General features: G+C 33.9%; 2 protein-coding genes and 1 long non-coding RNA gene across 9 annotated transcripts; 2 read left to right on the forward strand and 1 right to left on the reverse strand.

Annotated features, from left to right (window-relative positions):
* The first annotated feature begins 5,447 nt into the window (after positions 1-5,447).
* Positions 5,448-9,612, forward strand: LOC118055869 (heat shock 70 kDa protein 8). Of its 7 annotated transcripts, XR_004688723.2 has the most exons (5): positions 5,448-5,735; positions 6,384-6,503; positions 6,887-8,691; positions 8,827-9,158; positions 9,467-9,612. XR_004688723.2 is itself a non-coding variant. In XM_035067922.2 (3 exons), the coding sequence occupies exon 3, from the start codon at positions 6,889-6,891 to the stop codon at positions 8,605-8,607; it is 1,719 nt and encodes a 572-aa protein (XP_034923813.1). In that variant the 5' UTR covers positions 5,448-5,735; positions 6,384-6,452; positions 6,887-6,888; the 3' UTR covers positions 8,608-8,761. The 7 variants fall into 7 exon arrangements, 4 of the variants coding, with proteins under 4 accessions (XP_034923813.1, XP_034923805.1, XP_034923798.1 ...); XR_012170444.1 differs by having other exon boundaries at positions 8,799-9,608; XR_012170443.1 differs by having other exon boundaries at positions 8,827-9,608.
* Positions 9,613-11,546: 1,934 nt separating this feature from the next.
* LOC118055907 (uncharacterized) lies at positions 11,547-15,334 on the reverse strand. The gene is made up of 7 exons (XM_035067943.2): positions 15,081-15,334; positions 14,723-14,840; positions 14,358-14,446; positions 14,174-14,220; positions 13,984-14,072; positions 13,349-13,482; positions 11,547-12,831 (listed from the first exon to the last, which is right to left on the reverse strand). Exons 1-7 carry the CDS (start codon positions 15,195-15,197, stop codon positions 12,142-12,144), a joined length of 1,284 nt encoding a protein of 427 aa, XP_034923834.1. The 5' UTR covers positions 15,198-15,334; the 3' UTR covers positions 11,547-12,141.
* A 6,421-nt stretch (positions 15,335-21,755) lies between these two features.
* LOC118055914 (uncharacterized) lies at positions 21,756-22,913 on the forward strand. The gene is made up of 2 exons (XR_012170411.1): positions 21,756-22,067; positions 22,525-22,913. It is a non-coding gene; the product is annotated as an uncharacterized lncRNA (long non-coding RNA).
* Positions 22,914-23,266: the final 353 nt, after the last annotated feature.

Below are 23,266 nucleotides of genomic sequence, written 5' to 3' on the forward strand. Positions count from 1 at the left end.
CTGAGATTATCCCATAAAAAAATTTGAAACAAATTACGTTCAATTTCCAATCAACCTACTATTGAAGGATGAGACTACAAAAATTACTTAAAAAATAACACAAAAACAACATAAGTCAATCTGCCAAATTTATGACCCAGGTCATGAAACTGAAATAACTTTATAAAAAAAAAAAAAAAATAACCCGATTTAACTTGGATTAACTTGCTAGATTTGCGACTCTAGTAATGAGACTGAGATAATCCACATGAAAAGTAAATAAAAAAAAAATATAAAACTTATTCTTAATCAATTATGTTGGATCAATGTTTGATTATGAGATTTGTAAGAATTTTAATTAAAAAAAAAACACAAAAAAATGAGCAAGTCAACATGGGTTAACCCATTAATCATTATTCCCAGGTCTCGAGGTCAAAATTATCTCATAAAAATCAAACTGAAATTAAACATGAAATCTAATTCTTAATCAACACAGTATTAAATGATGAAATTAGAGAAAAAATCAATTAAAAAATAATATTAAAGGATAACTCGGCAAACTCATGATTCGTATCATAATAGTGTGATAATCAATTAAAAAGAAAAACTAATATTAAATGATAAAAAAACATTGATTGAAAAAAATCAAGGAAGAAAAAAAAAAACAAAAGCAAATGTTTTTTTATCAAGTATTACTGTGCAAAACTCTATTGTTCATTATCTCATACATTATCATGGATGGGCAAAGCAAAATTTTATGTTTTTTAAATCTAGTCCTCAAAATTTTTTATGGTGATTTAATCATAATTGAAGATTAATTAATTTTGATTTTATGTTAAAATAAGGGATTGAAAATAAAGAAACCAAAATGAAAAAAGACGCTAAATATTGGTAGCATGTCACAAGTCTCGCAAAAAGAAGCACTTTGGTCTTTGAACTTTAAAAATCACATAAATTATTCAATTTCAGTACCTCAATATTGTTCCAATTCAATTTTGGTACAAAGCTAATTTTTTATATTTTTTTAGTCCCTGGTTGAGAGAGATCGCCAGATTCCGACTATAAAGAAAGACAATTGTTGTTAACACTGATTTATACCACAAAAAGATATGATATTTGTGTCAAATGGTTCAATTTGACGCGAAAAGTTTATATTGGATGTTTTTTTAATTTTAAATTTCATGAAAAAATACATTCGAACTCAAATTGATTTTTGGATTCGATTAGATTTTGGTTTATGGGGTAGTTTTTAGAAGTCATGGATGGATTTATCATAATTCATATAATTTTTATAGGTGTTATAAGTCAAAATGTTTGAAAATGAGTTTTTTAGGTAAAAAAACTTAAATCCTAATTTTTTGACCTCCACAGTAGCCAAAATCTAGACAAGTTAGACTAATCACGCATTTGCCTCAGCACGTGTTGTTTAATTTTTTTTTCCAAAAAATTTAGGGTGGACGGCATGTTATACAACCCAATTGCAAACAAAAAATAATCAAAGGCTTAATCACTTGGGTCTAAACAAAATAGGCCAAACAAACTTGGTTGACTTGCCAGGCTAAGCAGTGCTTGACTTTTTTTTTATTATTATTATTTTATATTTATTTGTATTTAGTAACTTTTTTTTCTTGCAATGATGTTTTTCCTTCTTTTTATTTCATCCAATCAATTTTAATTTGTGTTTCTATATTTTATTACTGTTTTTTTTAAATAAAAAAATATTTTAATAAACAAATTTAGTAAACACGACCAGGTGAATGTCCCGTCTTTCGAGATTAAATACTTTGATCCATATCTGTCAATTGATTTTGCAGGTTTTGTTTTTAGGTATCATTAATGAATTATTTTTATAGAAAATAAAAATATTCTATGACAGAGCGGAAGTCACATAACTAATTTGTATGATATTTTAAGGGTTTTTATTTAATTGTTTTTTGATATTACCGCATAGATATTACCGATTTCTCTCCCATTTCTTTTGATAGTAACTTAATAAAATAAATCAAATAATTATTTGCTTGTAATTTTTTTTTCATTTTAACGTACTTTTCTGTATTAGTTTTTTCTATGGAAATAAACAAATTCTTTCTATAAAAAAAAATGACAAGCTATTTATTAATCAACCGAATCCTGAACAAATTTTTTTTCATATCAAAACAACCCAAAATGTCAAATGGTCGCTTAAATTGTTTGAATATATATCCCAAATCACTCTTCAAGGATAAGTTTGTTTGGAGAGATGTAGGACCACCCTAAAACATGTGGGGTAAAGTATTATTTATTGTTATAGTATTTTCCTGTTTATTTTTAATATTTTTTAAATAAATTATTTTAATTAATTAATAATTAATGTGATCTAACCAATCACAGGTATCGAGAATATTTGGGAATGTGATGCAAATCATGTTTTTTTTAAAAAATTAAATTTTTTTATAAAAAATAATATTTTATATGTTTTGAATCGTTTTTGATACGTTAATATCAAAAATATTTTTTTAAAAAATATATTATTTTAAATATCAAAATTATTTTCCAAACAAATATAATAAACTAGTCCTTGCTCCGCCCTCTTGCCACGCACAAGCGTGGAATATTGACTATTGAGGTTAGTCAAAGTGATCAAGGCAAGACACTATTTAGTTTCAGTCGATTTAGTTCGAAATTCAATAATTGGGCATCCTCTATTTGTGTGTTTGGAAATCCGTTTGACTTTAAAAAACTTAAATTAATATTTTTATTTAATATTTTCAATAATTTTAATGTTTTAATATTACAAATAAATAATAATTTTTTAAAAATAATTTTTTTAAAAAAAACATTACATCCACAATACCTCATACATATAGACCTGATAAGTATCAACCAGTCAACATTTGACTCGAAAAAAATTGACGAGAATCAATTAAAAAAACCATGGTCGATTTAGATAGTTTAATCGGTTTTTGATTGAACCTGTCATATGTAAGAGGTAATAAAAAATAAAAAGGAAAAAAATGTGTCATCGTACAAATTTTCAACAAACCAGTCATATATTTTGTTTTTTTATTATTAATATAAGTGTTCGGATCAGTTTACTTGCATCTCGACTAATCCCATGAATCCTGAAGTTAACGACCATATAAACTTCTATTGATCATCATATTAGTAACGCTTGAACCTGAGATCACAGAGGGAGTAAATTTTTTTATCCCAAATTCTACCACTGGACCACCTAGTAGATAATTACATATTTCATCTCTTAATTATTTACATGTGATCCCACTACTATTTTTATAATTGATTAGCTCCCTCGATTCAATTTGTTTTTTAACATGGTCCTTCCATCATAATTCCGTAGAAGTTTCATGTTAAATGAGGATACATGTCAAAAATATAGAATCATGTGTTCGAAAATTTGGAAAAAAATAAAAGAAACTTTTAAAAAAGGTAAAAATATTACAAAAAATTAAGAGCTACAATTTTGAAAATTACTAGCAAATTTGAAAAAAGAATAGATTGAAAACTGGAAAAAGAAATTGAAAAGAAAAAAAAAGGTTTTTTAGACATTCTTAAATTTAAAAAAGAGAAGAATGAAAATATGTTAAATAATCATTCTTTATTGACAATTTTTATTTTTTTATCCTTTTATATACTTATTTATTTAATGAAAAAAATAAAATAAAAATTGAAAATACAGAAGTCATGCTTTGTAAAAAATATTATTTTTTAAATTATACCCGAAGAAATTAAAATTTACCTTTCATTTAAGATTTAAAAGGGAAAAGAAAATAAATGATAAAGGTGATATTAAACATTTTTATTTGATTTTTCTCTATCATTGCAAAATGGTGTTTAAAATATTCCATTTATTTTTATTGACTCTTTGAAATGGATCTTTCCTGTATTCTTAAAAATGAGAATATATAGGAAAAATAGTAAATTATTTCTAAGTATTTATGACTTTATTTTTCAAAAATACAAAGTCAATGTAATCTTTTATCCTTACAAACTCAACGTTGAATTGGTAGAAATTGAAAATGTTAAGAATAAGTTACTCAATGAAATATGATTTTAAACTTTTCAAGCGTCGATTATCACAAACTATAAACTATTATTAATATTTTGTTATTGTTTTATAATGTAATAATGACTTTATTGTCAAAGGTTTATATCGGTGACTATAAATTATGTTAATTAAAGATTACAATATTTTATTGACAAGTTACATCCTCTGAAATATATTATTTTAAAAAAATATGTATTACAATGTAAAAACATTGAACTAAATATAGAAGATAAAATAAAATATTTAAAATATATGTGTTTTTAGTCTTTCTTCTTTTTATTATCTTAAAAGAAACTAAAAGGAATTGTTGAGATGTCTATTAAACCATTCTTAAAAGATTGTTTTTTTCAAGGCTGTCGAGAAGTTTATTGGACCAAGACACAATAAGATATTATATATTTGAGATTGTGATAATGATAGAGATTTAAAATATTTTTTTATCTAGAATTGCATCAAAATAATTTTATTTTTTTGATATTAACATATAAAAACATAAAAAAATCACTTCAAATAAAATAAAAAAATTTAAAATTTTTAAAAACACGGTTTGCACAACGTTACTTTTTCTGTTGTATAATAATTCAATAATTTTTATTATACACATGTCCAAAAAAAAAATTTTAATTTTAATTTTTTATTTTTTAAAAAATATTTTTTTTATATTTGGTATTTTTATCATCTTGCACTTGCCTATTTATTACAATTATTTTTTCTTATTTTCATTTTTTAATATTTTTTTAGTTTTTCTTTACATTTTTTTTGAAAAAATATTAATTTTTTACTTTTTACGCTTTGAATAGTTATTGCTAATGTATCTATATTATTCTTTTTGTTTTTATCTTTATGTTTTTGTAATTTTTTTTTATTTACACTTTTAAAAAAAAATTATACAAAAAACTAGGAAAATAGTGTTTCATTATAGTAATTGCAACATTACTCTATTTTACTGTTATGTTAAAAATTAGATTGAAATTTTAAATGTTTTTATTAACTTATATGATAGTAGTTATTAAATATATGTATAAATTTTTTGATTTATAATTAGATTTTTTTAAAAAATACATTTGAAAAGTTTGAATATTTTAATTTTTTTTATTAAAAAATTATTAGCAAAAATATGAGTCAAATAACTAGAAATAACAAAAACTTAAAACCATTTTACTAAAGGAAGTTATTAAAAGCACAATTGATAGATTATAATTATGAGTAATAAGGTTATTTTAAGTTGTTAGATATTTTGTTTTAGACGTGTTTTAAAATTGAATTTAACTTGAAAATATTTTTTAAAATACTAATATATAAAAAAATCAAATACTATTTTTATAATTTTAAATAAAAATTATTTTTATAAACACTTATCCAAAACAACATCAAACAAACATTACGCAGTGGCGTGGTAATAACATCTACAAGTTTTGTATATTAAAAAAAGGCTTTCGCTGTTCAAAAGCTCTCTCAGTCCATCGGGGAAATTCTAGAACATGAGTGGGACACCTAACCACCTTTGCATGCTCTCTCATCTCATCAACCAGATCGTCTCCTTCTCGTTCCTTCTATGCTGTTTGTCTCTTTATCTGTTCCTCTTTACTTGTTACCTACAACCCCTTCCCTCCCTGATCTCTACTATCAATAGCAAACAACCTCTGATCATTTCTATTTGTGATCTTCTTGCGCACAAAAATAATATTTTCTATTAAGAATTACTAATCAGGTTAGCATCTCTCTAGCTAATGATTTTTTTTTTTTTTAATTTGCACTAATTTTTGCTTCTTATTTTATTGTCCTTGAAGTAAATGATCACTAGCTTTGGCTTGCTTTAGTTTGTTGCCAGCATGACTTCTCATACGAGATTTCCTTCTCTTAAACCAATCGAATGCTTATGCTTCCTCTATAATGTCTGTTTCAGCTATCAAGTGATATTGGAATTCCTTTTATGTCATTTTATAGATTGGTTTCGGGTATTTCATCATTTCATGTCGATTTACTTGTTCAGATGAAGAATGTCTTGCAGATGTTTGTTGAAATACCGACGCGAACTATATTTTTTTGCAATTTAATTGAAGTTGAGTTATTGTTTTCAGCCTCAAATTTGAATTTATTCTCAAGAACCCATTTGCTAGGAAACGCCCGATTATTTTTTAGGTTTGCAACTGTACTCATTTGAAATTAACTGTGCCCTTGTTCTTTCTGTCTTTTTGGATAGTCGGTTACATTCCCTGTGTAGGAAGATGGAGGATGCCCGGTGTGGTAGTTGAATTAATGTACATTAGGTTTATATGGTGTTAGAAATCAGTTACAGGGATAGTAGTATGTACTACACACTTTGTTTGACTAAGTACGGTGTCATTTTCTTGTACAGTGTAAATGACGATGTCTGCTTTGTGGAAGTAATGCACCAAGTGCTAAGCATACTCTTGCGTCCCTAAAGGTTCTCCAAAAAAAAAAAAAAACGATCCATTGTAGAACAGTTTCATGTTCGGTGAGACTGTTTTCTTAATTTTTGGGTGTCTGGAGCCCAAATGCGCTCAGTTTATGTAACTTGAACTGGAATTAGGGAGATAGTGCTTTTCAAGTTACCCTCATCTTTTCCAGTTTGTAAATCTGTGGGGAAGGTGATGGTATTAACTTAAATTATCAGAGGTGTACTGACTCACCTATTGCTCCAAAAATAGGACATAAACAACATACAACATATATCATCTTGATTTTGTATAGAAAACTTAATTCACAGTTGCAGTTCTGGCATTTTTCCTTAGCATCTTTGTATTGCATATATGTTTTAGGTAGTTTTTATAACTGATGTTTATTACTCTGTTTTCAGTTCCTGACGAGCAACTCCCTTATTTCTTTGTCAAAATACAGGAATGGCAGAACCACAATACACAGTTGCATCTGACAGTGAAACCACCGGGGAGGAGAAATCTTCATCAGCTTTTCCAGAAACTGCCATTGGAATTGACATTGGGACTTCAAAGTGCAGTGTTGCAGTCTGGAATGGCTCCCAGGTAGAGCTCCTAAAGAACACCAGAAATCAAAAGTTGATGCGATCATATGTTACCTTCAAGGATGAAGTCCCTTCAGGTGGAGTCAGCAATCAGCTCTCTCATGAATATGAAATACTATCTGGAGCTGCAATTTTCAATATGAAACGCTTGATTGGCAGAGTGGATACTGATCCTGTGGTTCATGCAAGCAAAAGGCTTCCATTTTTGGTGCAAACTTTGGATATTGGTGTTCGCCCATTTATTGCAGCTTTAGTGAGCAATGCTTGGAGATCCACCACTCCTGAAGAAGTCCTTGCAATATTTCTGGTCGAACTAAGAGCCATGGCTGAAGTCCAGTTGAAGAGGCCCATAAGAAATGTCGTACTAACCATTCCAGTGTCATTTAGTAGGTTCCAGTTGACACGGATTGAGCGTGCTTGTGCCATGGCTGGCCTCCACGTCCTCAGGTTGATGCCTGAACCGACTGCTGTGGCATTGTTATACGCACAGCAGCAGCAACAGACTGTACACGAGAATATGGGCAGTGGAAGTGAGAAGAATGCCCTTATATTTAACATGGGGGCTGGGTACTGTGATGTAGCTGTTACTGCCACTGCTGGAGGAGTTTCACAGATCAAGGCCCTAGCAGGAGCTGCCATCGGAGGAGAAGACATACTGCAAAACATGATGCAGCATCTCTTACCAAATTCAGAGAACCTTTTCCTCAGCCATGGAATCAACGAGATCAAATCATTGGGGTTGCTTCGAGTAGCAACTGAAGATGCTATCCATAGGCTCTCTTCACAGAGCAGTGTTCAGGTGGATGTTGATTTGAGAAATGGATCCAAAATATGTAAGGTGGTCACTAGGGAGGAATTTGAGGAAGTGAACCTGAAGGTGTTTGAAAAGTGTGAAAGCCTGTTAACACGGTGCTTGCGTGACTCAAAGGTAGACAGAGAGGATTTGACTGATGTAATACTTGTAGGCGGGTGTTCATATATCCCAAATATAAGAAATGTTGTCAAGGGTGTATGCAAGAAGGAGGAACTGTACAAAGTGATAAATCCATTGGAAGCTGCAGTATGTGGGGCAGCGCTAGAGGGAGCAGTTGCATCAGGAATCAGTGACCCTTTTGGAAGTTTGGATCTGTTAACAATCCAAGCTACCCCCCTTGGCGTCGGCATTAGAGCAGATGGAAACAGCTTTGTCCCAATCATACCTAGAAATACGACAATGCCAGCAAGGAAAGAGTTAATATTCACAACCACCCATGATAACCAAACCGAGGCTCTAATCCTCGTCTATGAAGGTGAGGGGACAAAGGTGGAAGAGAATCATCTTCTGGGCTATTTCAAGATCATGGGAATTCCGGCAGCACCCAAAGGAATTCCAGAGATAAATGTGTGCATGGACATCGATGCCTCAAATGCACTTAGAGTTTTTGCTGGAGTGGTGATGCCAGGGACAGATCAGCCAATGGCACCGTTTATGGAAGTCAGGATGCCTACAGTTGATGATGGGCATGGCTGGTGTGCTGAGGCCCTGAACAGGACTTACGGTTCAACTCTTGACCTAGTTACCGTGCAGAAGAAGATGTGAAGTCGAGGGTGACTCCAGATGGAGTCAGTCGGAAAGAAAAGTTGTTCTTATAGAAACGTAACTAGCTGCGAGGAAATAATACATGTAATTGTATATTGACTTTAATTTAATATTATTTTCATGCGCAATTTCAATCTTTTTAAATTTCTAGCTACACGTTTGGTAGAAAGGCTTCCACGTTGACTATGCAGGCTTCTATACGAATCACGGTTTATGCAGGCATTTCTCATCTTCTTTTCTCAATGGTTGGCGGTGCCTCTTTGTTCATCCTTGCACAAGGCCGGGCATAAGTGTTCATTTGAATTTACGTGGAAATTTTAATAGATGAGAACAAGGACTATGACGAATGCACAACGCTTTATAACCATCGTTTGGTTGCAGAGACTGATGTGTTGTCCTGGAGTGCAGACGATAGAGTTGCTATTCACGCCCTACAGAGCCAGCAATTGCGCGTAATATATCACGACTAAATTCTTGTCAATGTTCTGCTCTATTTCAAATTCTGTGAGAAGGTAGTGATGCAGGTGCTTGGAAAATCAAAATAGTAATAGGTAAGGATTTTATTTACTAGATTTATTTTGTTTCCCAGTATAACAGATCCTAAAAAATAGGTTTTCGATGTTTACACTAGTACAATTTAGTGCATAATATCACAATATTCTAAATACTCCCTGAATAAAAATGTTTGTTTATTACAAAAGATACTGTATAAAAATTAGTGGGAGGAAAGGAGTTTGAGAATTAGGGTTTCAGAGCAGCTGAGGTTTTGTTGTTGCTAATTACTACTAATTCTTGATTACTTCCAGCCTGAATTTTTTAATCTATTCTCTTTATCTGTTTGCTTCGGTGTGTTTACCAGGCAATCAACATATCAAGATGTCAGGTGGATCATGATGCTAACTGGGGCTGGAATTCACATCTCCATGGTCTTAGGAGAGAGTAACCCCCCTCCAATCCTAGAGCAGATGCATAATTTCCAATGCTAATTAAGAAATCAATCATGCACTAAAATGTTAAGGTTGCTGAAAACATAGAGAACAGAGGGATGAAGAAAAGTGAACTGAATCGTATATTCTTCTATATATCAACTAATACCCCTCATGTGACATTACTATTCTAACTGCTGTTAACACAGCCACAGGTTGCGTGCTGCAGATGTTATCAACTGAAAACACCCTATATTCTTCTTCCGCACTAGGTACGTCATAAAACCTCTGGATCTGTGACATATCTGTCAATTAACTTTTTTTTGCTTCATGTGGACAATTTTCAGGTGGTGATGCTTGTATTATTCATCGAAGAAATGGAGATAATCTCCCATCCCCGAAACGAGTAATCGATGTCCTCGCAAAGGACATAAATTATGCAATTTCATTAGCCAGGGACTATGATGCCAATATGGAGGTTTTAAAAGCACTAAGTGGAACCAACTTGGCTGTAACCATTGGGGTTCCAAACGAGGCACTTGCCCATGTAGCATCCAGCCAGGATCCAGCTGACAAATGGTTTCGAGACCACATACTTATGTTCAAATAGGTGTTCGGTTCCGATATATTTGTGTTGGCAATAACGCAATTTCTGGTGTTGTTCAATCCATTGTACAACAAGCAATTGGCAACCTCTACAATACAGTAAGGAAGACGGCGGTCGGGGATAAAGTTGGAGGGAGCTCCTCTCCTCCCTCAGCTGGTCAATTTGCAAATCGGTGGACAAAATTATGAATAACCTCACCGTTATTTGTACAGTATAGGGTCCCCTTTATTGATCAACGTCTACCCTCGCTATGTCCTCGTCTCGGAGCCGCAACATCTTTCATTAGACTATGCCTTGTTTAAGTCCTAACAGATGGGCTTTAGTTTTCTCTTACTGGGCTCGATTTTGCCATGCACTCTGATCTCCTAGGCCTGCCACTCATTTCATTGATATACGGGGCATAGGCCGCGGCAGTGACCGGTGACTTTCCTATCACCGCAAATAACCCACATCTACTAAACTACGAATGCCCTTCGAGATGACATTGTTATTAGCATTTCTTTTGATTTTGTAATTACTAAATTTTTTTTTCAAAAGGACGGAAGTTCCTATCACCGCAAATAACCCACATCTACTAAACTACGAATGCCCTTCGAGATGACATTGTTATTAGCATTTCTCTGATTTTAGTAATTACTAATTTTTTTTTTAAAAGGACGGAAGTGAAAAATGTCATCGACATATAATATGTAAACCCCACACTTCCCTCATCTCCTTATATTCTAGGGCACCACACGCAACAAGAAAAGCTATATATGACTGGGCGAATCTCACATGGGATAGGACCAAGACACTGATCGTAATAATTCCCATCTGAGAAATAAGTGCTGTCCACTTGATGATGATGATGATGTTGTGCTAAATTCTTTTGTGCTTTGTCTTCTTTGTAAATGCATCATAAAGTCAGAAACAAAATCCCACATATACCAGAGGTGTAAGGATGCTAAAATCTCTGGTCTATCCTTCACACCATGCCTCGGTGAAACCCTGAGAAAACAAACGAAAGGGACACTTTGAAATCCCGGAACAGACAACGAAAAAACTCCAAATACAACACTGCCTCTGAACACACTGCCTCCAATTTGTCCACATTGAACCTAATCTCAAGCTTAAGAACAGGACCAAATTGGGGAGTAGTGAAGTTAAATTAGAGTCCAAATACAAAGACTACAAGTCTCTCTCTAACGTCACTTCTATGCAAAGAGAACCCTTGATACCCCGACGACATATAGTAGATGACAAACTCCATATCCCAAAACATATATATGAGTATTATATATTTGCCAAATTTAAGTTCAATTCCCAATACACGCGCTGTTACTTCTGTTTACATGGAACGGAAGCTCCATTTTGACTTCTCAAACAGCAAAACACGACACATATTCCTACCACCAACTCTGCCATCGTTGAAACCGATCATAATACAAACTGGATAACTATTACAAAATTACAAGTAGAAGAACGCATGATGAAAGTTTTAAACAAAGTCCAACCCAAAAACAGCCCCTTGATTCTCCACAAAACTTCGCAAAATAAAAAATATATATATTATACATATAAGTTTTGAATTTAACTTGACAGACTTTTTTCAACGCTTACGTGGTTTTCTTGGTACAATATATATATCTCTATCTCCTGCGCTTGCTAGACTTCACCATCTAGACATATGATTTCCAATGCAAAAATGTTCACCGTTTCAACCACGCAGCCTCCTTCCCATGCCTAACCATCCCAGAACCCAAGACTTTGTGGTGTATAGAATTTGCTGGCGAGGTCACAGATGACCTCAAGATTAGAGACGGTGCACAGGATTTGATATCCCACCTCGCACGTCGTCTCTCCTTTTCACTTGGGTCAATCAATGCGCCATAATTAATCAAATTATTTGTACTAGTGTCATTTGCCATTGACATTTTGACACATTAGTTAAATGCAAGAGCAGCAGGTAGGACGATGCCTGTTGTACTCTCTCTTTCTTCTTGTTTTTCTTTCTTCTGGGTGTTAGAACCGTTGAGATACTGAGACGTGGCGCCGTCTGATGTGAGGGGAGACAATGGATATTAGTCCACCAAGTGGGGGCCGCATTTTTGACCTATAAATCATCTCATCGTACGGCCTTCTATAAAACTTAAAAAACGGTACGAACGATTCTCGAGACCTGTCTGCCTTACTGACGTGGCACTCCTTCTTGAAAAACAAGGCAGGTGATTGGAGGAACGAGGGGCGTGGGGTCCGCGGGAGAGAGATCTTGATAGGGTCTCCTTCGGTGACACGCTGTGGCAAAGGGGTTGATGGGAACAGACTTTTCTTGGATGGCCTGGTGTAGCTGCAACCATTGATGCTGCCACGTGGGGCTCTGGCAACTGGTGATGCAAAAGAGTAGGACCTAGCGTTGAGGGGAGAGACTAGGGCAGGGCCTAGATGGGAGAGGCTGGTTGGTCCTACTTTAGATGACGACGTGTCGGTCAAAGATAAGTGCCAAGGCTTGAGCGAGTCAAAATGGTGGGACACGGTGAAGGAAAATCTGGATGAAGAGCCAATCTTTGCCGTTGAGTTGATAGAGGAAGGATCAAATCGGAGGGAGGAGGCACGTGGGTAGGAGGAGAAGTCATTGAACTCCAGTGATTCTTCGAAGTCTAGTGAGGATACCACCACCGTGGCCGTTGATAGCTCAACAAATGGACGGACACCCTGCAACCATGAAACTATATAGTCAACACTTGTGGAAAATTAAAGCGGGTCGCTCTTAGACAAAACTCGTTTCAACCTAATTCCAAGTCCCTATTTTCAAATTCACATTGAAGTATCACTTGGCACAAAATAAAGCAAGTAAAAGTCACAAATTCCTAATTAACTATAACAACGATATCTAACTTACTCCATTTTAAAGAAAAAACTATGACATTTTTTTTATTCTCCGACGCAAATAAAGTATAGTTTTTAGCGTGCCAGCTTCACAGTATAAACTATAGTTTCAAATTCAATGGTCATTTTTCAGCGTCCCTGCTCCACAGTATAAAAAACAGTGTGGAAACAAGCTAGTGGACACCTTGGAAAGGGCTGCAGATTTGACTTGAGCTTTAGTGGCCCATGTAACTAGAAAGGCAGAACACCAAGTTGGTCGACCAGGTTACAACTACTTCCAGGTCCAGCAGGTTAACGTTAAACACCCACACTCTAAGACTTCCACAAGTTTTTGAATTTTTACCTTCCATAAACAAGAGAAGAGAGAAGGTGGGTCGATTACGAAAGCCTTGTAAAGCCTGCCTGGGTAGTACTCAGCCACGATTTTCATCGTTCCAAGCAATAAATTCATGAAAGCCGATGCTGACCTGAAAAAGCCTGTACATTTGCAATTAATTAAGAGCTAGTGCACACCCATCATGAACATTCGGAAAAGGAAATGTGGATTGTGAATTATGAGTAGTATCAACTATTAAAGCCTGTGCATTGTAGGGAATTATATTTAATAATTGTGCTGGCATTTCGCAATGCAAAAAAGGGGAATGCTGTTGCAATCTGTGTGAGGATCAATGCTTTTAAGGAATTCTAGGAGAGTATACAAGCTTCAATTCCTGAATACCCCCCTACATATATATATATCTGACCACTAAGGCAACCATGAATGTGAATGTGACACTTGAGGGGCACCCCGGCAATCGTCTGAAAATATCTCACATCTCAGGCGGTTCTCCGACGCCTCTGAGTGCCCGTGGTCTCCTAGATTAGCTTAGGTAGCCTGCTTTACCAGTGTGCAACTCTAACAAAAGTGCCTCCTCAATTTTCAAATCCTGGTCGATCAGAAAACACTCAAAAAATCCAAAGCGTGATACTACTACTTACTTGCATCAAAGAGGAGAACAAATTGTTCAGCGTTTTTAGGCATGGTCCCTATTGCCACCTCCAGTGTAAACACCAGCAACCGAGCGAACCTGATTATATATATATCACAAGAGAAATAAATTAGTTTTTTTTTTTTTTAAAAAAAAAAAACAGATATAAATTAAATGAGCAAAATAAAATTTACACTCACAGTTTTTGTGAATGGAGCTTTTGGTAATCTTGTTTAATACGAAAAATCTACAAGAAACATGTAAAAGGAAAAAAAGAGAGGTTATTTCCAATTAATTTGTGTAAGCTTATTCACTCTTGATATTTCTTTCTTGAAGAAAAAAAAAAAGTTAATAAAGGGAGCGAGATAAGGAATTGAAAATCACCATAACAGGTCTGGATTCTTCATCATGACCAGCAACATAAGCAACTCCTTCAGCGAGCTCAGCTGAGAACTCATCTGCTATCAAATTCTCTGTCCATTCAAGACCATATGAATCAGGAAAGAAAAGAGTTTGCAATGATAAAATTTCGATTCTTTATTTTGAAATATAAGATCAATGATTACAGTGATGTTTACTTTAACGCCCAAATATTCAACTAATTAAACTGAGAAAAGCAAGATTCCACGAGCATAACGAAACAAAAAGAAAGGATGGTTGTAAGAAAGAGAGTGGTAGCGAACAAATAGAGAGCAAATTTTTTTGAATGAATAGAAGAATATGGAAAAGAGAAATGGAGGTTATGATACCAGTGCCTGCACTCTCTCTCCAAGAAAGGCAAGCCCTTAAGTGCTTAGCAGCTTTCTTCACATTATCACCTTTTGCTCTTAGAAACCTCTCTACACAAGCATTGTTGCAGAACTTCTCCTGTCAATTAATAGTCACATATCAGAGAGATTCATATATAGTAATCCCTAAAGAGATCGATGAAGACCAAGCACAACAAATGATAAGCTTGTAACAGGAAAATCATGAAACACACTTGCTCGCAGTACTGTAGAAAAAGTTTTAAGTTAAAAGAGTGATAGTAACAGAAAGTGAACAGTGTGATAATATATATCTTGGTTTAAGAGCAGAAAGTGAACAGTGAAAATAACAGAAGCCCACCTGTTTAACAGTGAGTGTAGCTTGTTTTCTTAGAAGCTTGAGAACAGCTTCAACTCTATCATTGTCCTTGTGATCTTTCTGCCGTTGTTGTTGTTGATGCTGTTCTTTCTTGCCCATTTCGAGAGAAAACAGTGTGAGATCAAGAGAAAACCAATATGCCAAACTTCTGCCTCACGCCACCATTAAAAACTTGAACTTGCAGTGAGAGAGGGAGAGAAAGTTGCTTAGGTAGAAGTAGAAACTGGCAACTTTGAATAAAGATAGTAGGGGACTTAGGGTCCTATATATAGCAAACGATGGCTAATAACGCCGTTATAAAATGCAGCATACAGAACCAATAAAGAAATTCTTAACAATGTCAAAGATATATATAAATCCTTTTCTTTGAAGTAGAAAAAAAAGAAAAGAACTATAGTGTTATTTTATTATAATGTCCATTATGATTTTGCTAGTGACCGCAACGGAAAACGTCACCGCCTCCATCCGTTGATGATTTCTTTTCTTGTATCTTTCTCTAGCGTCCTAGCTCTATTTCTTTTAGGACACGCGTTTAGTTTCACACTTGTTTAGTAGAATATCGATTTCTCTTTTCGGGTTCATTAAAGAGTTCATTTATGGGAAATGAACTGCTAGTTTTTTTATAAAAAAAAATGTAAAAGAAAAAATAAAGGAGAAAGCTGCAGGGGGCATTGGCACAGCGGCATTGATTAAACTCGAGTACAACGGTACTATATTGTTTTCATTATTTTTGGTAATTTTCTTCGCTGCCCATGTAATGATAACCTTCGAAGGCAAAGGACTATGAACAGTGAGATCGAAGGACTCCCGTGAGTGGATATTTTGGGATATTGAATCGCAGTAAACAGTGTTTTTTTCCCCCTGCTTTGATCTGGTTCATGCATGCTATAGTTGCAGTTGGAACTTGGATGCATATTTTATTTTGGTCGGGAAATTGATACATTATGGATGGTACAATATTGCCACTTGTGGGTAATAGAGCAGTTCTTTTCTGCTTAATTTGTTCGTTTCTCGTTTTTGGGTGTACAAGGCATGCATGCATTTAGCGTTGTTCGACGAAAAAAGAGAAAGGGATAATGTTCTGTTGTTTCAAATATTAGATCAGCACACGAACTATTTTTGTGTTATTTTGAAAGCACCAACAAATGGTGCTATTGATTGATGGGTTTTAGTCATTGATGCAAGACAACAAGATTTTAATTCAAAATAATAGCTGAAATATGATAGCACACAGGAATTTTAGTTTGTTGCGTTTAGAATTAGGGTTGAATTGTGTTTATAGAAAATTTATTAATTTTATTTAATTTTTTTTTATTTTTATGCTGTTTTAAAAACCCATTAAGTAATATTAAAAACCAACCAAAAAAGCTTTAGGAATTCTAAAAACAAATTTACAAAAAATCCTAAACAAATAAAATCACCATAAAAAATAAATGTTTCACTAAACTAAATAGACAATAACAATAAGTAGAAAAAAATCAAAAAACAATTTCTGAGCAATTGCAGTGCAGAAAATTGAGTCTGCGAGTCATGTTTGCGTCCACGACAGTATTGTGTACTGTGTAACATCTTGTTCTTTTTCTGGGTGCAAGAAATGTATGCTCTCATCATTGCATGTTAAGGTTACAAAAATATAGGATGTTTGATTTTAGTTATTAAAATGTTAGTGTAGCTTTTATGAAGGTCGAACTGGATAAAAATATACACGAACAAATTAGAGATTCTAACATCGATCTAACATGAATCTACCGAGCTATAATTATGTACTCTCTGTTGTCTGAATGACCAAACACGGCGATGCATATATTGAATCCGAATTTTATATGATCCAATGCACATAATTCTACGAGTCAAAACCTTCATATTTGTCCATTAGTAGCTAAAGATTGACGAAGCAATGCCTGATTCCGTTGTTGTTACGGCGTGGACCTTCGTTTCCTACATCTTGCCACCAGAGTCAAGACACGCACTAAACTCCGAATATTCTCCACGTGTCGATCTTTACTTGATATAATTACAAAGATTTTATTAACTGGCAGTGTTTGTTTATGAAGTTGCATCGTGATTTAAATATATATTTTTAATATTTTTAGATTATTTTAATGGGTTGGTGTTAAAAATAAATAAAAAATTATTTTAATATGAAAAAAAAACTTAAAAAACCATCTTTGTCGTAATTTCAAAAAAGGCTCGGCAAATAGATTATAAATAAAATTTGGTAGAATTAGTTAACTTCTTTTATTCGAATTTAATTTGAAGCAGGCGAAACTTTGAAGAGCTTCTAGACTCACAATCATGCCCCTCAAAGTCAGAATGAAAAGACTTGAACCACGACCTTCATGCACAAAACGTCATGGTTTTATTTGATTTGAGCTAATCCACGCGCCATAGGAGCTTTTGGTTTCCAGTTTCCCGCCGCATTAATGGCTCATTGTATATTTTCTTCCCTTGATCCGCCGTGTCATTTTACTAAAAATTCTACAACAACCACCTGAAACAATAAATACTTTTTTGAAATTTTAAATTTATTTTATATAAATTATAAGTTTGAATCTTTAGAAATTTTATGTTAATTTTAGAGCTGGTAAAATTAATTAAGATATACATAAATTAAGCTGAATATTTATATTAATAAAAAATATATGTATTTGATGAAGATATTTTGTTATTAAAAACATAAGAAATAATGATTTTGTTACTATACATTGCATTTTCAAACGATAATTGACTCTCAACACATAAAATAAAAGGCTTGAAGGGAGTGTTGTGTTAGCTAACTTAATCAATGAAAAAATATTATTCATTTTCACCACAAGATTTGCTATGGATAAGAAAAAAGGAAATTTAAAACTCACACTAGAGTAGCGCTTGGATACATGCTATTCCAGCAGAAAAAGGAGACAATTGTCTTGATTGGTTACGTGGAGTATCTATATAAGAGTTTGATGATAGGTTTTTTTTTAAATATATATTAAAATAATATTTTTTAAAAAATTATTTCTTACACCAGTACATAAAAATAAAATAAACAAATAAAAAAAATTTAACAAAATTAAATTAAATTAAACCATGCAACCAAACACGCTGAAAAACCGAAAAAGGAGGGTTTTGTTGCGGGGCTTAAGATAGATTTTGGGTTGGGATAGCCGAAGCGTAGTTTAGGCTGGTAAATTGGGCTTTCCAAAGTAAAGTGTAAGCTTTATCGTGCTAATTACATTAAAAATCACAAAAGGTGTTATTTAGTGAGAGATTTGTTTCCTCTTGTCTCCATTCACGAAAGAGAGAGATTCCACTCCTTACACCTGAGAGAACCTTCTAGCCTAGCTTCTTGCTCTTCCCATCTTCACAAAGCAAGGATTTCTCATCCTAGTATTATCGGGTGTTTTTTTTTCCAAGTAAGTAGGTGTGTGCTTGTGATATGATTTTGTTGCCTTCATGCCCACCCACGTGGCCCTATTGTCCTAAAGTTGCCTCCTTAATCCTTTGTTTTTTCTCCTCTCACCTACCCCTTTGTGTGAGATTTCAAAATTTGAAACACCGTACCCTCCCTTCAGAGATGTCCCTGACAGCCCCAAAGAATACAAAGGTACATGTTTATCATGGTTTAATCAACAAACACCCCTTTTAAATTCAAACGATGTGTTACACAACAGTGCTTCCCTCCCTGCCTTCTATTCCCTCTTTCTCTGTTCACATGCATGTGCATTTATGCGGTTCCCATATATATATATATATATATATATATATATATATATATAAAGAAATAGGATTATAAGAATGGCTTATGGTGAAAAGGGTAACACTGTTTTTGTTTAAAATAACGCAGTAGATGGGAGAAGAAAAGAGGCCAGTAACCAACATTACTGGCAGGGCCCTTTCCTCCCTTACCGTGTTTGATTTGGACAGAACTGATAACGGATGGATCGTGTCCGTTTGTACTCAGCCGCATGAAGAGGGGATTTTCAGGGATGAAAGGGATTTTCTAATTCTTTCCTGCTCTTTTTTGTAAATTCTAATTTCATTAACAATAAGCTATAGAAGATCTATTAGAAAATAATATAAATTATATTTTTAAATTTCATATAAAAATTTAAGTTATTAGATTGAAATAATTCTTTAACACGATCTCAGAGCTTTAATAATCAAACGGTCACGAGTTTGAATCTTACTATTTCTATTTATTTGATAAAAAATAAACATAAGATAATATGAATTTGTACAAGTTTCAAGCCACTTGAAAGAATTTGTTAAAAAATAATATAAATCATATTTTAGTACCTCACCTAAAAGTATAAACTATTGAATTGAGATATGAGTTAGGCAACCGGGTAACCTGGAGCTTGAGATTTCCAGAATTGACTTATCTTTGTTTATGAAGTATTTAAAAGTGTGATAATGGTTGTTTTTTAAAGTGGTTTTTATTTGTAAATACATTAAAATAATATATATTTTTTTTATTTTTTAAAAATATTTTCATACATACATCATAAAAAAAAAACAACATATAAAAATAATTTAAAATAAAAAATATCAAATTACATGAAACTCGTTGTGGACGCAATTCCAAAATGCACAAGATTCTGCAGGATGCGATATCAAGGCAACAAATTAAAGGGCCATAGCATCGAGTGCCTTTTCATCTGCATCATAATGCGAAATCAATTCTTTTGGATTCGATGTTGCCTGGTTACATTAATTATACACTCACATGGATTACATTGTGGTTAATGCGGTGCCGCGTAGTGCAGTTTGTCCGTGGGGCTTGCAGTCCCCAGAAATCCCACCACCACTAAAATCTCTTTTATCATATGCTTGGATCCTTGCACGTTGGTTGTATTCTAACTTTATATCTAGTTTTTATTGCTACAAGATATCGATGCAGAGGGCAGGACATGGCGTGGCTTGCAGTTGTCCACACTATCATGGCGCATGACTTCCAGCCAAGAGATCAGATGGACGAACAGCAATCAGCCGGGGAATTTATATATATATATATATATATATATATATTAATGCGGGTATCGAGCCTGCCATCGAGGAAATTGTTCAATATAATTGTGAAGTCTACATGCTGATTTCGCATAAATTTCAAAATTAAAATATGATAATTAAAAATAATTTTAACAATTCATAGTATAAATGTTTGAATGAGTTTCTTGAATAATGAATCAATAATCATCATTTTATACGCAATTTATGGATCCAGGTGAGCAAGTAAAACATTGACTACAAGAGCGGAGGTAGGGGGCTATAAGGGGCTGAGGTCCCTGCAAGGAATTTTTTTTTTCTAGCTCCTCCCTTCATAATATTAATATATTTATTTTAAATTATAAAACAACTAATATTTTGACCCCTTTTAATTTTTTTTTCTGGTTTTGCTTTGCTTGGTTGTCCCAAGCTCTTACAGGAAGCGCATGCTCTGACTCAAACTCGAGATTTACTGTCCAAATCTCGAGCTAAAAGTATTTTTTATTTAAAAATATATTTATTATTATTATTATTTTAATATTAGCACATTTAAATAATTAAAAAATACTAAAAAAAAAAACATGTATTAAAAACACTCAAATATAATTACAAAAGCGTCTTCTCACTGCTTACAAAACTAATTTTTGGAAGGGACATTTCGAAATTAACAGCATTACAACAAAATAATTGCTTGGAGTCGGCGCATACACCTGATAACCCAGGCCATCATTTGCGTTCTTCTAGATGAGGCAAACTTGCACTATGTAAAATAGGCCCATTCCAAAATGTTCTGTATGCTCGGAGGAAAATAAACTGGCTGCCTCAGAATTTCTTATCCCTTGCCTTTATCAAATGTTAAATAATTTATGTTTATATTCGATCTTATATCACAAAAAAAAAAAAAAAAAAAGACTAATTATTTCTAGCTCCCAGTGTCTCAGATAAAGTGTACCAGGATAAGGCTCTTTTGTAGGCTAGCCCACACTCGATGGCTGAGCTTTTACTGAGCTCGGCTTAGGTTAAAAACAACATTCGCGGCCTCAAAGATGGCTTCACCTGGCCTGGCCTACATAACAAAATTATCTTATTATCTAACAATCGAAAGGTAAAGAACTAATTGATTTCCATAGAGTAACTGGAAGGGTTAAGAGGGTTTCCAGTTTCCACCATAATCGATCTTCAGCATATTTCCACTACGTACCCGATCATTAATTCCACCTAAAAAGTGACGCAAGAGAGTCTTCATTGTTACAGGCATTGCCTCTCACTCTCATACTTCAAGAACATCAGCTAAGATCGATGATTCAACATTTATCAGTTCTGTACTCTCTGTATTTCTCTTCTATCTACACTTAACTGATGAGATGTTGAAGGTATCAATTCCATGGACAAAGTTTGGCATTCCTGGTCGACTCGTCTCATACAAACTCTTCTTTAAAGGCGCTCAGTGGACAGGTGGAGACACGGGGAGGGACTCTTGTAGAACAAGACTCTTGAAGGAAGATTGTGCTTACTTGAAACACAAATAAGCCCCACACAAGACCGTGTGCTATCCAACTTGTTATACAACAACAGTAAAGACTCCAGAGATATGAGGCTTGAGGCACAAGGGAAGTTTGTGAAAATATGGGGATGTGTATATGTACTATATACAAGAGATCAAGAGAGTCTGTGGAAAGTGTACAAAGCACTGCTGATTGGTGAGGTGGCTTCTTCTCCTACAAGGGAAAAAGGGCTTGACAATGACACTGCAACAAGAGCAAAATGTGAAATGCATGATTGGCCGGCAAGGGAATGTAAATGTGTCTTGGCTAGCAACAGTGTTGGCCTTAAGTGCACCCCTGTCCAAGCAAACTATACAGTTCTTCTGTCTTATTCCCCTCCCTCCAATTCTCTCACCTGTACATGAGCCACACCCACTTTTGCAAATGGGGTGGCTGCAATCCCTCCTCTCTCCATTGAAGAAGCTGTGGTTTCGTCTACATTCAACTCCAAAGAAGAGTATGTTCTTCGCACCTATAACTGCATTTCCATGCTGTCTTCTCTATGTGCTAGTTTCTGCACGGTTTTTCTTTGTTACCTTAATCATTGTTCTTGGTTTATTAGAGAATGATCAAGCAACATCCTACCATTGGCACTGGACTTTCTTCATGGCCAATCTCTGGTCAAATTACAGTTTCAGTTCCAATATCCGAGCATCTTTCTCCTGGCATTTTCTTCTTCTCTCTTTTCTAATGATTCCACTAGAATTTAAAACAAAACCAGTTCGCAAGAAATCCAAACACCCAGATCCAATCTCCTTTTCATGTTTCTATAGAAATCGTTTTGCGCATTCTTTCGGGCGTGCCACTAAAGACTCTTTCAATTTTATTTTATTTTAATTGGCTGCATTTAATCAAACTTCATCCTAAATTTTATAATTATTTAAGTGCAATTTGTTGCATTTTTTTTGTTTCAGGACGAGGGATATACATTCTGTATGAGGATGTAAAATCCTGCCAATATGAAGATGTGCACGTCCTATGGTCAATACTAGTGGAGTCACATACACCTTCCTTGCCATCAAAACATTGAAGTCGTATACACGAACAGATTAAATTCCCAAGAAACTGAGAGATGTCCACTCATGTACATAAGTATTTATCTTGTTTTATAATCTTTTGAAAGGATTTTTGGTTTTCTAGTTTGCTTCTTGAGTTTCTTGTCATCTGGGATATATATATCAGAGCATAGCTTTTCCTCAAAATTCGTGTTCTTTTTCTTTTTTTCTTTAAACTTTATGGAGATGGTTTACACCAACTCTGAATTAAAAGGCAATGGGTGAAAGAAGGCTCTATTTCTCTTCAATTTGCTCTGTTATTTTTTTCCATCAGTTTCCAGCAGTTGGGTGTAGCAGTTTCTTTCTTCTTTTCTTATCAACCTGAAGTTGACTCGCGAAAACTATAGAATGGATGGAGTAACCTACATGATGTTCATGTCTTTAATTAATTCTTCCACAAATATTATTAGCTATACGCAATTCCACCGCTGTTATGTTCTTTCATTAATTTTGTCTTAAAAATCCACAAGATAGTGGGGGAGACTTCTTTATATAAATGTGAATTACACCACATGGCATTTTTAAAATTCAATCGTCATTATATTTTAAATGTAAAATGTGCATATAGCTTTGAATATGCTAAAAAGATAACACAGATTAA

Source organism: Populus alba, chromosome 8 (assembly GCF_005239225.2).
Source record: "Populus alba chromosome 8, ASM523922v2, whole genome shotgun sequence".
Lineage (NCBI taxonomy): Eukaryota > Viridiplantae > Streptophyta > Magnoliopsida > Malpighiales > Salicaceae > Populus > Populus alba.

Excerpts from the sequence above, each read along its gene's own strand:
- LOC118055907 (XM_035067943.2), bottom strand. The coding sequence starts at position 15,197 with ATGGGCAAGAAAGAACAGCATCAACAACAACAACGGCAGAAAGATCAC. Across the intron at positions 14,447-14,722 it reads GAGAGAGAGTGCAGGCACTG|AGAATTTGATAGCAGATGAG; the intron begins GTATCATAACCT and ends TTGAATGGACAG. Across the intron at positions 12,832-13,348 it reads TCTTCTCTTGTTTATGGAAG|GGTGTCCGTCCATTTGTTGA; the intron begins GTAAAAATTCAA and ends TCATGGTTGCAG.